Source organism: Rhamphochromis longiceps, linkage group LG7 (genome assembly GCF_057381845.1).
Source record: "Rhamphochromis longiceps isolate RC_006_pf linkage group LG7, R_longiceps_female_GT1.1, whole genome shotgun sequence".
In the NCBI taxonomy this organism is placed as follows: Eukaryota; Metazoa; Chordata; class Actinopteri; order Cichliformes; family Cichlidae; genus Rhamphochromis; species Rhamphochromis longiceps.
Window position 1 is genome coordinate 8437483 of NC_140563.1, and position 15435 is coordinate 8452917.

At 39.0% G+C, this 15435-nt stretch overlaps 2 protein-coding genes across 3 annotated transcripts; one reads left to right on the plus strand and one right to left on the minus strand.

The window, feature by feature from the left end:
• The first annotated feature begins 574 nt into the window (after positions 1–574).
• tmem263 (transmembrane protein 263) lies at positions 575–7002 on the plus strand. Of its 2 annotated transcripts, none has more exons than XM_085411924.1 (3): positions 575–750; positions 1999–2069; positions 5636–7002. In XM_085411924.1, the coding sequence occupies exons 2-3, from the start codon at positions 2003–2005 to the stop codon at positions 5929–5931; spliced, it is 363 nt and encodes a 120-aa protein (XP_085268050.1). In that variant the 5' UTR covers positions 575–750; positions 1999–2002; the 3' UTR covers positions 5932–7002. The 2 variants fall into 2 exon arrangements, with proteins under 2 accessions (XP_085268050.1, XP_085268051.1); XM_085411925.1 differs by lacking the exon at positions 575–750 and adding an exon at positions 809–1101.
• Positions 7003–8743: 1741 nt separating this feature from the next.
• Positions 8744–11586, minus strand: LOC146664707 (zona pellucida sperm-binding protein 4-like). Its single transcript, XM_085411471.1, has 8 exons — positions 10632–11586; positions 10254–10438; positions 10064–10161; positions 9825–9985; positions 9545–9737; positions 9088–9250; positions 8925–9000; positions 8744–8844 (listed from the first exon to the last, which is right to left on the minus strand). Exons 1-8 carry the CDS (start codon positions 11584–11586, stop codon positions 8744–8746), a joined length of 1932 nt encoding a protein of 643 aa, XP_085267597.1.
• Between the last annotated feature and the right edge of the window lie 3849 nt (positions 11587–15435).

Here is a 15435-nt window from a genome sequence, read left to right on the forward strand (position 1 = left end):
AAGGTTATCTTATCTTATCTTATCTTATCTTATGCCTTTACGCACAGAGGTTGCATTTGTTTTCAGGTGAGACGTGACCATCTATTTAAGACAGACGATCTCTGGTAAACCTAAACATGTACGTCACTTCCGCCTCGAAGGGAGGAGGCGGTCTCGAGGTATTTATGTCCGTGTCCCATCCCACCAAAGTCTGGTTGTGTTTTGAGGCTGCGTATTATTTAAACCCATTGTTTCTACTACATATAAATGTATATTTCGAAATACGGTGTTCCCAATCATATCCAAAATAAAAACATTTTTTAAATGTGAAAACAACCCCCTGTACACTTCTTAACCGTTTAGATATAATCGGAAAACACTGTTTAGGTTCTTAAACGTAAGGGCCTCACTGCATTATGAAATTATGCTAATTAATTTCGGAAACATGTCAAAAAGTGGACTAAAATTATAAACAGGAACAGTCTAATTTTAGATCCAGTATTTGTGAGCCGTGTGTTTTTCTCACACGGAGAAGCAGCTGGGGATCCATCTGCAAACAGTGCGTAAGTCTGTTTTTTTATGGGTGGAGACTGAGGTCCTCCTCCTCCAAAAAAAAAGAGTCAGACAGACAACACAAGCTCGCTTCGCCATCAGCAGCTTCATTGTTGAGGATTTTGGTCCTTTTAGAAATAACTGTGGTCATTTTTTTTAAAGAACACAGCCTTCCCCAAAAGTGGGTCGCTCTCTTTGCTAGCTGTACGCTCGCGCAAGGTAAGTGTTGGGTTAGCTGTTTCGGATTCAGTTTGTTTGATGACAGTCAGCCATGAAAACTTCAGCAGAAGCACGAGCGTCACTTTTGAAAAGAAGAAAAGGAAAACACCTCAGCCATATTTCCTTAAAACAACTCCCGAGCGAAAACACCGCAGACCCTTACTTTATACGGGACGGCTAGTTTAGAAATGACGACGCACTGTCGACTATTAGCGGGAGAAAGCTGCTGAAAGTGGCGTTTCCCTGGGGAGAGATGTGACGTTTGAGCTAGAAGATTCTACAAAATAACATTAATCAGCGCGTGACGTTCAGGCTCCGCGTATAAGTCACACAACTATGACGGTTATAAAGGTTAGTAATACAAGTTAGCGTACTCTTCGAGTACTGACTGGAAGTTACTGTCGCATTTTGCACGTAGAGCTCGATCTGTTTGAACCCTATACAGAGTTGTTTCCACCACAGCTTTCAACCGTTATCCGTCGTTATGTTTACAACCCATTTAAAGAAGATGTCTTTTGAGCAGGTTTTTATAAGTTCTTAATGGTCTGTTTTTGAAATGGCCCTTTATTTATTATGTTTGTTGTTTTGGCCAACGTCTGTTCTGAAATAGGCTTGTGCAGACATGAAAATGCTTTAAATAGTTGTGCACAAATTAACTAACGAATTCAACAATAGAATTGGAGTGATTTGGAGTGAAGGTGTACACAGTTCATATTTTATCTCTTTGTGCTTTTTTTTTTTAACCTGCTCTGTGAGAAACACCTGAACAGGTCCGCCTTGTTTTAAGGATACGGAGCACGCCCAAAGCAAGCTCCTTTATTTTCTGTACACATTGTGCATCCAGCAGCCAGTTATTTACACTGACGTTGTAAGTTAAAGCTGTCTTTGTAGGCTGTCTTACATACATACATATTTTATTTGGAAGAAAGGCTTTCAGTAAGCTCAAAACATTGTCACAGACGTCAAAACTTACACCAACGTGTTTGTGGTGGAGCAGTTTTGCACTATGTACTTTGTTGTTCATAATGTTAAGGACATAAACTGAAAATACAGCAACTTATCACATTCAGCATTACAGCTAAACGTGCTTCAACATGCACGGAAACACTTCAGTCAGTAACAAGATAACTTTCAATAGTTTCAGTGGGATTTTCAAGTTAAGGCAGTCTCTGTTTAGCTGTAGTTCAGTACACTTCATATCTGCGTTGCTGTGTGACATGTTGGTAATTGTGTCACTTATTTTCCCAGAGAGATGAGTCAGGCAGAGCAGGCGCCTTCGGACATGCTTGCATGCCATGAAGATGAGCCAGCAGCTGCAGGTAAGTATAGCGGGACACCTCCTTTGACGTATGCTAACACGTCTTTTAAGCTTAGCATAGTAGCACACTGTTTGGTTAAAGATGTACACGTGGGGGAAATTATATGTAATTAGGACCGTTTTTACCACAGTGATTAGCTGTTTCTCCAGGAATCAGCTATTAAGGGCACTGTAATTTTATTAAAATTTGATTAGCGGGTGTTCACAGGGTAGCCTGTATACAACAAAGAGATTTTAACTGCTCTGTTTGAAATCCTCATGTCCTTTTGCTACAGTTTGTCAAAACTGGGAAATGTTATAATTAAATATCCCGTATGAAGGGGGAAAGTCGTAATGGCTGTTCCACACCGCCAACATGTTTTCTATAATAGCATTGCTGTACTGGGCAACAGTGTTGTCTACATTTATACTCTTGTTGGTGCGTCACCATTACTCTGCCAAAGTCCAACTCTTTGTATTGGACTTTTAGCTAATAAATCTTGAACAGCGGTTACTTTTACAGAAACACAGGTAGGGCTGTGCGATATCATTGATATTGTCGGCAATAACAGTGGTACAAATTTTTAAAATAGATAAAAATATCATGTTACGATATATTTTCTATGTTTCTTGGTACTCGCAAAGAGACTAGCCAGGGATGCGTGAGAGCAAGAGCTTCCTTTTAGCCTCCAGTGACAATTTAGTACCTAGGAAGGGAGGTACTCCAACCGCCTCTAAAATATCACAGTACTTTGCAAAATATGCAAGAAAGCAGTTTCTGCTAAAGCTGGCAACAACAAACTTCTTTCACCACTTGAGGCAAAAACACACCGTTGAGTTCAGCCAGATTATGAAAGAGGAGATGCTAACACCTGTGGATGTGTGACCCAAATGTCAACATATGACTCCACTGAGCCTTGCTAGTTGCACTTCATATGACAGGAAAAGCAATCAGTAGATGGAAATTACTGATGTTGTTACATGGTGAAATAGCAGGTTTTGAAACAGCTGGTTCATCCCACGTATAGAAAATACTTCAGTTTTCATTTATTTTTTTATCATGTGACATATTTGTGCAGGTCCTAAAGAGTTATAAGGTTACATTACTTTAGTATTTGTTTGTTATTATTAGCTATTTGCTTTGAATTTCCAGTGAAAAGCACAACCTAGGCTAATTTTGGGCTAAAATTTGTCTTCTGCTCTGTCACTGAATACAATGTTGTGTCACTGCTATAGTGCTGCTGCTGCTGCTTGTGCCAACTTGTTTCAGTAGATTTACATTTTAAATTAGGAAGTGTGTCATTAACTATAATAGCTCGTTGGAAAAGAAGAATGGAAAATGCCTTTTATTTACTTATACTTATAAATTCTGCTGGATGTAAGCGTCAGTAAAATGTTCACCTTTCTTTTTCTTTTCTTTTTTAAAATTTCATCAGAAATTTTATTGCAATTTTTACCCCAAGTAGGACTGGTACTTGGGGTAGAATGGAACTGTTATACTCTTAACTGAGCACTCAAGGCACTTTTCACTGAAAGACACACACACACACTTATACTGCATTTTTTGTCACATGCCTTCAAGAGCTTTTGTAACAGTCACACACGTGCAAGCGCACGCACGCACGCACGCAAAGACATGCACACGCACAGAGACTCCAGCAGATGCATTGGGGCAATTTGGGGCTCAGTTTCTTGCCCAGGGCCACATCAGCATATGGACTGGAGGAACTGGGGATCAAGCTAGCGTCCAGTTGGTGGATAACCTGCTTTATCTCCTGAGGCCCAACCACCAGTTACAATATCATTATGGCTGTTGATTAGATTGTAATTTGAAGGTTTCAGCCTGAGCTCTGGGACATCTTGATTAAATGATTATATATTTAAATAAACAAAAATACAAAAATTAATCATTAATAAACATGATAGTTTTAATTTTATATATATATATATATATATATATATATATATATATATATATATATATATATATATATATATATATATATATATATATATATATATATATATCTCTCACCAAATCACGAGCAGTCACCTCAAGGCACTTTATATTTTTAGGCAGAGGAATCTACAGTAATACAGGAAAAAAACCCAGCAATCAAATGACCTCCTCTGAGCAGACACTTGACAACAGTGGGAAGGAAAAACTCCCTTTTTAAGAGGACGAAACTCCTTCCTCAGCCATCTGGTGCAATTTAGGGCTGCCACGATTAGTCGACTAGTCACGATTACGTCGACTATCAAAATCGTCAACGACTGATGTCATTTGAAGCTTTGTAAGATCACAAAAGACGCAGGAATAAGTAGTAGGATTTAAGAGTGTAATAACGGACTGAAACAGAAGCACTGCATGTACAAGGATGCCAGCTGCCGTTAAACCCCGAAGAAGAAGAAGCTGTGTCCCAGAATTCATAGCGCAGCCCAGCTCAGTTTCCAACAATGGCGGCAGCTACTTAGTTTTAATATTACTCTTATTATTCTTTCTGGGTCACAAAATAAACGTTTAACATATTTTCAAGCGAGGATGTAGCTGTGTAAACCTCAAATATCTGCTCAGTTCATCAAGACACCACATATTTTCAAAAGCTCTCCGACGTTTTCGGAGACATCTGTTACCCACTAGCTCGATAGCTAGCCGGGGTTACAGGCTCACTACTCAGGTTAAACATACATAAGTCACTTAGATAACTTAAAAATGTTATTGTTTGGCTTTTTTAGTATTTTATTTGTTCCTGAGATTAAAGTTATAGTTTTTACACAGCTGAATAAACGTCAAGCAGACAGCTGGTTATCAGAAGTGTGAGACACTCGAGAATATACTCCGGTGTCCTGTTATATTTTAGATAGCAAGGAGTTTATTAAACTTCACCGAAACAATCTGCAAATTTCATAAAAATTTAATAAACCATCTTGTCTTTATTTTTAGTTAGCAGTCTTTCGCTACTCAGGTTAAATATATGGAAGTCACTTAGATAAGTTAAAAATCTTATTGTTTGGCTTTTATCAGTATTTTATTTGTTCCTGAGTAAATTGGTTTGGCTGAGATTAAAGTTATAGTTTTTACACAGCTGAATAAACGTCAAGCAGACAACTGATTATCAGAAGTGTGAGATGCTCGAGAATATACTCCAGTGTCCTGTTATACTTTAGATAGCAAGGAGCAGACTGCTGAGTTTATTAAACTTCACCGAACAATCTGCAAATTTAATTAAAATGTAATAAACTATCATCTTGTCTTTATTTTTAGTTAGCACATATCTTAAACACTTAAAGCTGTAAACTAATGATAGTTATATAAGAGCAAATGCATGCTGGTGCAATAAGCTGTACGCTTTACGTCCAATGGATGCATGATCTGATTAGTCGACTAATCAGTGACTAGTCGACTATCAAAATAATCGTTTGTGGCAGCCCTAGTGCAATTATGTCACAAATAATTTAGATTTATATGTGAAGCAAGAATTGTTGCTGTGGGTGAAGTGTTATTTTGTATAATATAGTTCAGGATGGCTCAGAGGATTTAAAAAAAAAAAAAAAATGTAAGATGATATTTTTGATGTTTCTAATCAGACAACAAGGACCATCCAGTGGCTCAGCCGGGCATGTTCGGCAGATTGGCGGGGGGCTTATACGGTGCCACCAAGGGAGCTTTGGGAGCAACAGTAGGCGGTGTGACCTGGATAGGAGGAAAGGGTCTGGACCTCACCAAAACTGCTGTCACCTCCGTAGTCGCCGTGCCTGTGATGGGAGTAGGACTGGTTAAAGGGGGAGTGTGTGCTGTTGCTGGAGGAGTAACTGCTGTCGGCTCCGCAGTAGCCAGCAAAGTTCCTATAGGGGGAGGCAAAAAGAAGGACAAGTCTGACTGATGCAGAGACGCTCAGCTGAGTGGTAACGCTGGCACGGCGTTTCACCTGATTCAGCACTGTTGAGCAGGAAAAGAGCAACGTGGGACTCAGAAGTTCAGTGTGCACGTTTTGCTGTTGGTTTTGTTTTGTTTAGTTTCATGTGTGTGTGTTTGTTGGTAAAACCTACATCCATAAAATTAAATGGCTTTTTTTTGTATAGAGCGGCATAATAAACACTCCACTGCTGCTGTTAAATGCAAACACCAGACCTTTCGGCTGTGCCAATAAAATGTTCGTATGATGTTCAGTGATGGTCCGCTACACTGCTTCCATTAGTAACTTTTGTACGGGAGGAAAACCAGCACTTATGAAGTCAAATTTACTTGCAAGACAATCAGCGATCTGTGATGATGTGTTTATTCATATTTTACTGTTAACTGGCAAACACTGTTACTTTATGTGGAAATTCTTAGGTTTCCTTCATGTCCTTTCATTTACTCAGTTGTTCACAAATCAGAAGGTATGTCTAATCAAAGATATATCAGACCTGTAAAAGTCATTGCTGGTTGTTGATATTTCATTGGTGGGTTTTTGACTGATGTCTTTTTTTCTGTATTTTTCAGCTTAGTGAAATGTTTTGTGCTGTCATACCGATCCTGATTTATTATAATAAATACAGCATTACAGTCTAAAATTCAGAGCTTGTTAATTGCAATGAAACCTTTTCCTGTTTCATACATTCACTACTTCTGTTATTTAAACATTTTTCCACACACTGTCTGCAGTCCAGTAAAGTTTTCATCAGTGCTTTGTTTGTTTTTTGTTTGTTACTTTGTTTACTGCTGTGTGGTAAAACTCTGACAGCTGGATTTCTTGGAATTACATTCTCAGTTTCAAGTGTACATTTTAAGCTGAAAACCTGTGAAAGTGCATACCTTTGAGCTCCAGTTAAGTAGCTTTCAGGCTTTGTATCATGGAGAACTGAGGTTCCACAGCTTTTGTATGATCAGTGTTACAGATTGTTAGAAGCCTTTTCAAACATGGCAAATATATACTTAGAATTTGTTTTTGTAATAAAATATCTGAAAGTCATTTGTTTTCTGTTTCCTCTGTTACTAAATAAGATTTAATATATGTAAGACCAAATTATTGCATTTACTAGCGTTACACTATTAATACATTTGTGATTTAAATTCAGAACTGCACCAGCATCTCTGAACATTCATCAATATATTTTGTAAAATTCATGTCACAGTTTAAAGCAGCCTTATTCCTTCATGTTTTTGTTGTAGTCTACTAATGTTACTTTAAATAGAGGGCTTTAACATTTATTTTATTTTTCTTCTACCAGTATTTGTTCGTGTGTTTTTTTTTTTTTTTTTTGTTTTTTTTTTTAAGCACACTGAAAAGGCACAATTTTTATTATTTATTTTTCAGTTTATAACATACACTTCAGTAACTATACTTTGCTAGTATTGGGTTGGACCCACTGTTGTCATCAGAACTGCTGTTTCATAAGGTAAATTCAATGAGGTGCTGAAAATTACTCCGGGATTTTGGTCCGTATTAACATGATAACATGACGGAGTTACTGCTGATTTGTCAGCTGCACATACATGTGTGACAGTCTCCCATTCAACCACATCCAAAAGGTGCTTTACTGGATTGAGCACCTTAGAATCTCTCACCTTATTATCTTATCCTACTGGCATCTGAATGTTACAGCCGACATCAAATCTCTCTCTTCATAATTTTTCCATGTAGTCACTGGATTTTTCCAACCATTTTCTGTAAACCTGAGAGATATTTGTGTCCAAGTAAGTCAGCAGTTTCTGAAATACTCTGACGAGCGTGTTTAGAACCATCAACTATGCCACATTCGAAGTTTCTTAAATAATCTCTTCTCCATTGTGATGATCAGTTTGAACTTGAGCAGACCACCTTGACCACTTGCACCTGCCTAAATGCATTGAGTGGCTGTCATGCCATTGGCTGATTCGATTTTTTCATTAGCGAGTAGTTAAACAGGTATACCTCACAAAGTGACTGGTGAGTGTGTATTACGCTAATCTTTCTGAAGATTTTAAACTTTCTGCACAATTTTCACCTTAGTTTATAATTTGGAACATAAATTACGTTGCAAATTTATTTAATTTCTGTTTACTTTTGATCTCCCCAGTCCTGTCCGTCTGGTCTCTATGTGTTCTGCCTCCATATTGCCACGTTCATCTCATCGTCCCTGTGTCTCCCCAATCTGTCATGTCTCAGGATCTGTTGTTTAGCTTTTGGTTTTTGTCACCTGTTTACCAGTTATAATGCTGTGATTGTGAGTTTAGTTCTGCATTCTGAGTCCATATACCTGCTTACAGATTTGCTGTGAACCAATATCTAATATCTTGTTTTTTTGTTTTTGTTTGTTTGATAACAGATACCTTCCCAAAATCATTTTGGGAAGGTGTCTGTTATCTGTTAATCTTTTCTAAAAATTTTCTTAAAATAAAGGGATGTGGTTGGGGAAAGATGACTTTTTGTATTTTATGTAGGATTCATTATAAAGGCATGACTTGGGTACTACAGAAATTGGTTCTCCTTTTTAGGAATGTCACTGGTAAAAAAGGTATAGTACAAGCAAAAAACAAACTAATTTGCATCATGTTGGAGCCAATACTTCTTTAATATAAATCTCAATGACATCATTAGACATATTTCTTCCTACAGCACACTTGAATTCTTTTCTCCTACATTATAATCTAATTTCCACTTCATACTACTAATAACCGTTTCATGTTGCAGATTTTTTTTTAACTTGTTGTTCTCAGCAAAGTTCTTGAGGTCAAGCTGTCAACTGCTCGGGAGAAGTCATGATCAGTGGCCCAGAGGAAACCACAGTCTTTGGTTCATTCGTCTTTTGGTCTTCAGCCTCGACATCTCTCTCTACACATGGAAATAGAAACATGATCAGATTGAAGGTCATTTTGCATTTGAATCTTAGAGACTATGAATTTATATCTTACTTGTCCTGTGGCATGCTGGCTCACAGCTGACAAACTGTCCGCTAACACACACGGCTGTGCTACAGTGAATGTACAGCTGAAGGAATAAGGATAAGCGTGTTGGTTAAAAGGGAAAAATATTTAGTTAGTGCAGAAACACTGCTCAAACTGATGTACTAATTACCTTTTCATGCAGTGGGTCCATTCCCTTCTGGTCCTTTACTGAGGAACCCACAAAGGTGAACATTTTGAAAACGAAACGCCGGTAATGACTGGGGAAGTCCAGGCCAGAGTTAGCACTCACTGGTACCAGTGAGGACAAGTAATTATCATCCCGGTATGGACATCTGGATGGAGTGCATGGAGAACAATTTTATTTAAGAGAACACTAGCCAACAGTTTTTTTGTCTTCAGCAATACCAGCTACGGGTAAGATCGATTATAAATAATATACTGTGTGTCCACTACAGACGAACCTTTCAGCTTATTAGATTATTGGATGATTTATCAAAACCATGTCTTTATTTCATTCCCAAATATTAATAAAATTATTTTCTTCAAAAATCTAGCATTAAATACATTTTGATTAAAATTCTACATGTTGTCACAAACAGGACTGAGCACACTGGTATCTTATTTACCCGTCTATCAGAATGTCCCACTGGGGGAAGGAGTGAGGGAAAGGGCTTGTGGTTACCCAACAGCGACCAAGAGTCAAGACAAGCATCGGATCTGTCTTTTTGAGAAGCTGAACCTCCACGTACACAGGGTCCCTCAGGACTTTGGTCACAGGGTAGTCTGCTTCCGTATAGAACGAAGTATAGGCCACATCCACTGTGAGAGCAGACACGTCAATTATTATTACAAGATTTTACATTATCTTGCAAACGAATGGACTCTTTTAAGTTGGAATACACTTACATTCATTACAACCCTTTGTAAGGCATCGTCCATTGGCCAACCTCAAGACTACATTAATGGGTCCCATAGCAGAAACTGGCAGAGGGGGATTTTGTAACGGTAGGATTTCTACAATCACAGTTTCAACATCGGTGCCGATGTACCTACACTGGAAGATGAAGCTGAAAAAGAAAGTGATATCATGCTACACAGTCCAAAACTTTAATTTAATGTCAGGACACTCTAAAATGTTTACTTACTGAAAGTGACTGTCTCGGGTAATAGATCCACGAGGCCCAACCCCCACCTGATATGAGGAAGTCATTCTGTTCTCATAGATTATTACACCAGGCTCCTCCTGCAAAAGGTTAAACGTGGTTGGTAAGATAACAATATTTACAAATATACCCTGCCTGACTGGTGGAAAAGTAGGAGAATACACTGTTTTACCATAAAGGTAGTGCCACAGGTAGTAACAGGAAACTGATATATGGCAAAGGCTGAATTGGAGTCAACATATGAACAGCCAGGACCACCTGTTGCCAGCGAGGTTGTCTGGAGGTCAAGGTGGGGTAGAGTAACATCTTTGGCGACAACAACAACGAATTGGGCATCCCGAGTGCACTGGACAGTCACTGGTGATAAAAAAAAAAGTTGGCAGATAAAGGATTTGATGTTGCTGACAAACTGTAAACAACATAAAGATTAAGAACACCACTTTTACTTGAATATTTTTAGTGTAATCAGACTTCAAGGTTTTGTTGACAACAGCTTTGGATCAATTAATATAAGCCATTTATTAGATAAAACAAACCAAAGAAACCTCACCTGCCTTTCCAAAGTAGCACTGATTGCCATCAAAACAGCATTTTATGGATTCACACTGAGCACCTGAAATACCAGTAGTTCCGCATGGGACTCTCACACTTCTTTCCACATCACAGCTCTGAGCAGGTGGCAGCGTCGGAGGCAACTTTTGATTCTGTGGGACTTTTGGTTTTTGGGGAAAGTAATCATCGGATACTTGAGGAAAAGGTGGGACTTGCCCTTGAGGGAATGGCCGGGGAGGTGGTCGAGGTTGCTGGGGATTTTGTGGTATAGGAGGGATGTGCGGTGGAGGTGGAGGCGGAGGTTGTTTCTTGGGATTCTGCCACGGAGGAGGCTGATATGGCGGTGGAGGAGGAGGTCGAGGCTGTTGAGGATCTTGCGGTGGAGGAGGTCGGTATGGTGGAGGGATCTGAGGGTTCTGGGGCTTTGGAAGAGGAGGAGGCTGGAATGGTGGAACTTGAGGGTTCTGGGGTTTCTGCCATGGAGGAGGCTGATATGGCGGAGGTGGAGGAGGAGGTCGAGGCTGTTGAGGATCTTGCGGTGGAGGAGGTCGGTATGGTGGAGGGATCTGAGGGTTCTGGGGCTTTGGAAGAGGAGGAGGCTGGAATGGTGGAACTTGGGGGTCCTGGGGTTTCTGCCATGGAGGAGGATTGTATGGCGGAGGTGGAGGAGGAGGTCGAGGCTGTTGAGGATCTTGCGGTGGAGGAGGGCGGTATGGTGGAGGGATCTGAGGGTTCTGGGGCTTTGGAAGAGGAGGAGGCGGAAATGGTGGAACTTGGGGGTCCTGGGGTTTCTGCCACGGAGGAGGACGGTACAGTGGAACTTGAGGGTCCTGGGGTTTCTGCCACGGAGGAGGCACGAATGGTGGAACGTATTGAGCCTCCACCTCTGTCCCAGCTAAAGAGCCTAGCCAAGCTAGTGCCATGAAAAATTTGGCACTCCAGAACTTTGCCATGGTTTCTCAGCTGTCTGATCTGGACACTTCCAAAGTGCACAGTTTCAGTCAGCTGTACCATTTATTTGCTACCAACCCTAAAGTTTTTTTTTTTCTTATAAACCCACCTCCTCGGGCAAAAAAACCACCAATCAGAGCTTAGCAACTTTCGACAGTCAGAAACATTTAAATATCTGTTGACAAATCCAAAATCTGGGTCACACAAACCTTTTAAAGGTCTTCATAGCCTCAAATTGTATCTGTCACCAAATGTTTTTAAAACTAACACTGCATGGATCCAAACTGATAGCATGTCAGTGCAGCCTGATTTCGCAGTGACAGTTAAGTCCATAAATATTTGGAGAGAGGCTACTTTTTTTCTAATTTTGGTTCTGTACATTAACGCAATGAATTTTAAATTTAACAACTCAGATGCAGTCAAATGGTAGACTTTCAGCTTTAATTCGCTGGGTTGAACAAAAAAGACTGCATAAAAATTTGAGGAACTAAAGCATTTTTAACACAATCCCGTCATTTCTGGGACTCAAAACTATTTGGACAAATGAAATAACTGAAAATAAAATGTTTATTTCTGGTTTCAGGCAATGACAACCTGAATTCTTGAACTCATGGACATCACCAGATGCTGGTTTTCCATCTTTTTAATGCTCTGCCAGGCCTTTACTGCAGCAGCTTTCAGTTGCTGTTTGTTTGCAGGCCTTCCTGTCTGAAGTTTCATCTTCAACACGTGAAATGCGTGATCACTTGGGTTGAGATCAGGTGACTGAGTGTGTCATTCAAGAATATTTCACTTCATTGCTTTAATAAACTCCTGGGTTGCTTTGGCTGTATGTTTTGGGTCATTGTCCATCTGTATTATGAAAAGCCCCCAATCAGTTTGACTGTGTTTAGCTGGATTTGGGCAGACACTATCTTTGAAAACTTTAGAATTCATTTGGCTGCTTCTGCCCTTTGCCATATCATCAACAAACACTAGTGTCCCAGTGCCATCACACTGACTCCAGTATGTTTTACAGGTTATGTGGTATGCTTTGGATCATTAGCTGTTTCACACCTTCTCCATATGTACTTCTTAACTGGGTGAATGTGGCTCATAAGACAGACTGGGTCGTCTACCAATCGGAAAGTCTGTGGTTTGTGCCCCAAACTTCCTCATTCTGCATGTTGAAGCATACTTGGACAAGATACTGAACCCTGAGTTGCCCCCAGTACATCCACTGGAGTGTGTTTGTTAAACAAGGTTCTTATCTATAGAAAACAAGGACTTTGCCATGGTTTGATCCCAGTTTTACCCAAAGAGCTCTAAAGTGAATGATTTATATTTGCTGCTACATTTACATGTAGGCATGAGATCTCAAAAGCCCCTTCCTATGTTGTATCAGCCTCCTACTCTTCATTTTTTTTTGGTTATGTGTAATATAATTTTGAGAAACTTGATAAGAAGTTGTATTGGTGGGAAAGGAGATGAAACTACAATAAAAGATCAGTGTGCTGGTCACAGTTTGAGATTAAAGAGTTTATTTACAGGTCCAACTCTGGGTCACAGAGACCTTTTTAGGGTCTGCGTGGCCTCAAGTTTTATTTGCCAGCAAATGTTCATTTTGCCAGAACGCAATAATCCGGACATCTCACATTTGACCTTGTCAGCTGTTTATCTTACTCCTCTAACAGTTGAACATTTACACAACATCGACATGTGAAGACAGGCCAACACAGTGGATATATGCACAGAATCTTAAGCTAAGCCAAATGTAATGCCAAACTACACATAAGATTAGTCAAATAATAGATTCTTATTTTGAATGCAAAAGATTAGTTAAAAACTATTCCCCCCCCCAAAAAAAAAAAATTTCTTAAGATGCTAAATATTTTTTTCACAGTAAGCAATCTTTACAGATGAAAACTATGTTTGACTTGAACACAGCAGCTGAGGTTGAATAGTTTGTTTTCATACTTAGTAACAGTGAAATGACCTAGAAGTGGTAGATGAAATGAGAGCCAGTTTTTAAATGTAAAGGAGCAGTATTTCCCAGTACTTTCTTTCTTATCTTCTTCACCATACTGGACCAGCCTCCATTAGAGGAGAAAAAGGAGATAATGTTGACCCAGATTAAGCCTAGCTCACATAAAATGTGCAAGAGTTTTCAATCATCAGTCTCTAGTTTTACACGCTGGTGAGTTTAAGCAAATTTTCTGTGGGATCTTTTTGATTGCACCGTCTCTCATTCACCAGTCAAATCAGTGTGCACTGCTTTACTCTGAGTCTGCCTGAGTGCGACCATTTCCTTCTGAAATGCAAAGGTCTCTAACTTTACACTACAATGTAAAGCTTGTTTATCAGTTGCGGCCATGTGGCCAAAATTCAAATTCATGATTCCTCTGATTAAGTTATAACACTAGTTAAACCTGCTGCAAATGATAACAGGTTTATCCAGTGGAGGAGACGAGGACTGACAGCACTGTGTCTGTTGGGGACACATTTAAAAAATTGCCTGATAGATACAAACTAGCTCGTCAGGATTTCTATTTCAGGACCTCCAACTTAAACATCACTTTGACAAGAATGTTAAAGGACGCATATTAAATATATCAGATAATACTGAGACATTCATTTAAGCATTTATTTCTGAAATGTATAAAAGCACAAGTGGATAATTATAGAGGATCATTATTAATTTGAGGGGCCGTTCAATAAATTATATGAAGACTAAATGTGAATTGGCAATTGCAGTCACCTCTATAATGGACATCTATAATAAATATCAAAACAACTACAACAGCCATATATGTGGAGTGATTTTCATTGAAAAATTGTGTAGGTTTTTTTTTTCCTAACTCCAAAAAACTAAAGTCTGGACAGCTCAGATGGTTTCTGGAGCTGTCTGATCCTTAAACTATTCTGGGACAGTGTGCAGTATAGTGAGGGAGTTTCTGTGCTACAGTTCTAAATTAATTTATTTAAAATTTATTTAGATATATTTATGGTAGCAAGAAAGAAGCTGATAATAAGGCACTGACTTTGCAAAGAACCTCCTGTCTGGATTTAGAATGTAACCATTTTAAAAGTGTGTTTGGTGCTTATAGTACGAAACCTCTGCTAAAACCTAAAAACAGGACAAACCGCTTCATGTCATAGCTACATGTGACCATATCGTGGAGCTATTTGCTGTGTTTCTGCTGGCCTACAGTCATTTTCAAGTCAAACGCACCACATAACTGTGCAGTTTTGTTGTTTAGAAAATCTACACTCTTTAACACATATATACAACTAAATTGGCCCAGTTTATTATTATTTTGTTTTTCAGATATAGCAACCGCGGTCGTTTGTATGCCCACTGGATGTGGAGCATGAATAACCAAGAGAAATATATTGAGTGAAACTAAGCTGAAGGATGTGACCTTTTTAGTGAAAAAGAGCGATAAAAACAGAAAGAGAAACAGCTGTTTGTTGGTCCTTGGTATTAACGACCTGGGTTCTGATGCATTTCATAACATTTAGTAGGTTCAGTGCTGTCATTTATCTCGTTTTCTATTTACACCGAATTCTGTATTTTACCAAGATTCACAAACCTAAAATAGTCTCGTTGTATACCACACAAACCATGCGATATTTATGAAATACAATGTTTAATTCACTAATATGCCAGCATCATTATATAATTAATAAGAAGTGTTTGTTTCACGACTTGCACCGGACACCGGGAGTCCTTTCAAATGAATTAACTAAACTGGCAACACCTTCAGTACCAGCAACAGTTCAAGAAGGGCAAAAGACTCCATACCACTCACACTTAGCCTTTTTAATAACAAAATGTAATTATTGTAAAGTTAAATAGCTGAAATAAAAAC

Coding starts and splice junctions, on each gene's coding strand:
- LOC146664707 (XM_085411471.1), bottom strand. CDS start 11,586: ATGGCAAAGTTCTGGAGTGCCAAATTTTTCATGGCACTAGCTTGGCTA. Junction 10,162..10,253: donor CCTGTGGCACTACCTTTATG/GTAAAACAGTGT, acceptor AACCTTTTGCAG/GAGGAGCCTGGTGTAATAAT. Junction 9,986..10,063: donor ACCCGAGACAGTCACTTTCA/GTAAGTAAACAT, acceptor TTTCTTTTTCAG/CTTCATCTTCCAGTGTAGGT.
- tmem263 (XM_085411924.1), top strand. CDS start 2,003: ATGAGTCAGGCAGAGCAGGCGCCTTCGGACATGCTTGCATGCCATGAA. Junction 2,070..5,635: donor AGATGAGCCAGCAGCTGCAG/GTAAGTATAGCG, acceptor GTTTCTAATCAG/ACAACAAGGACCATCCAGTG.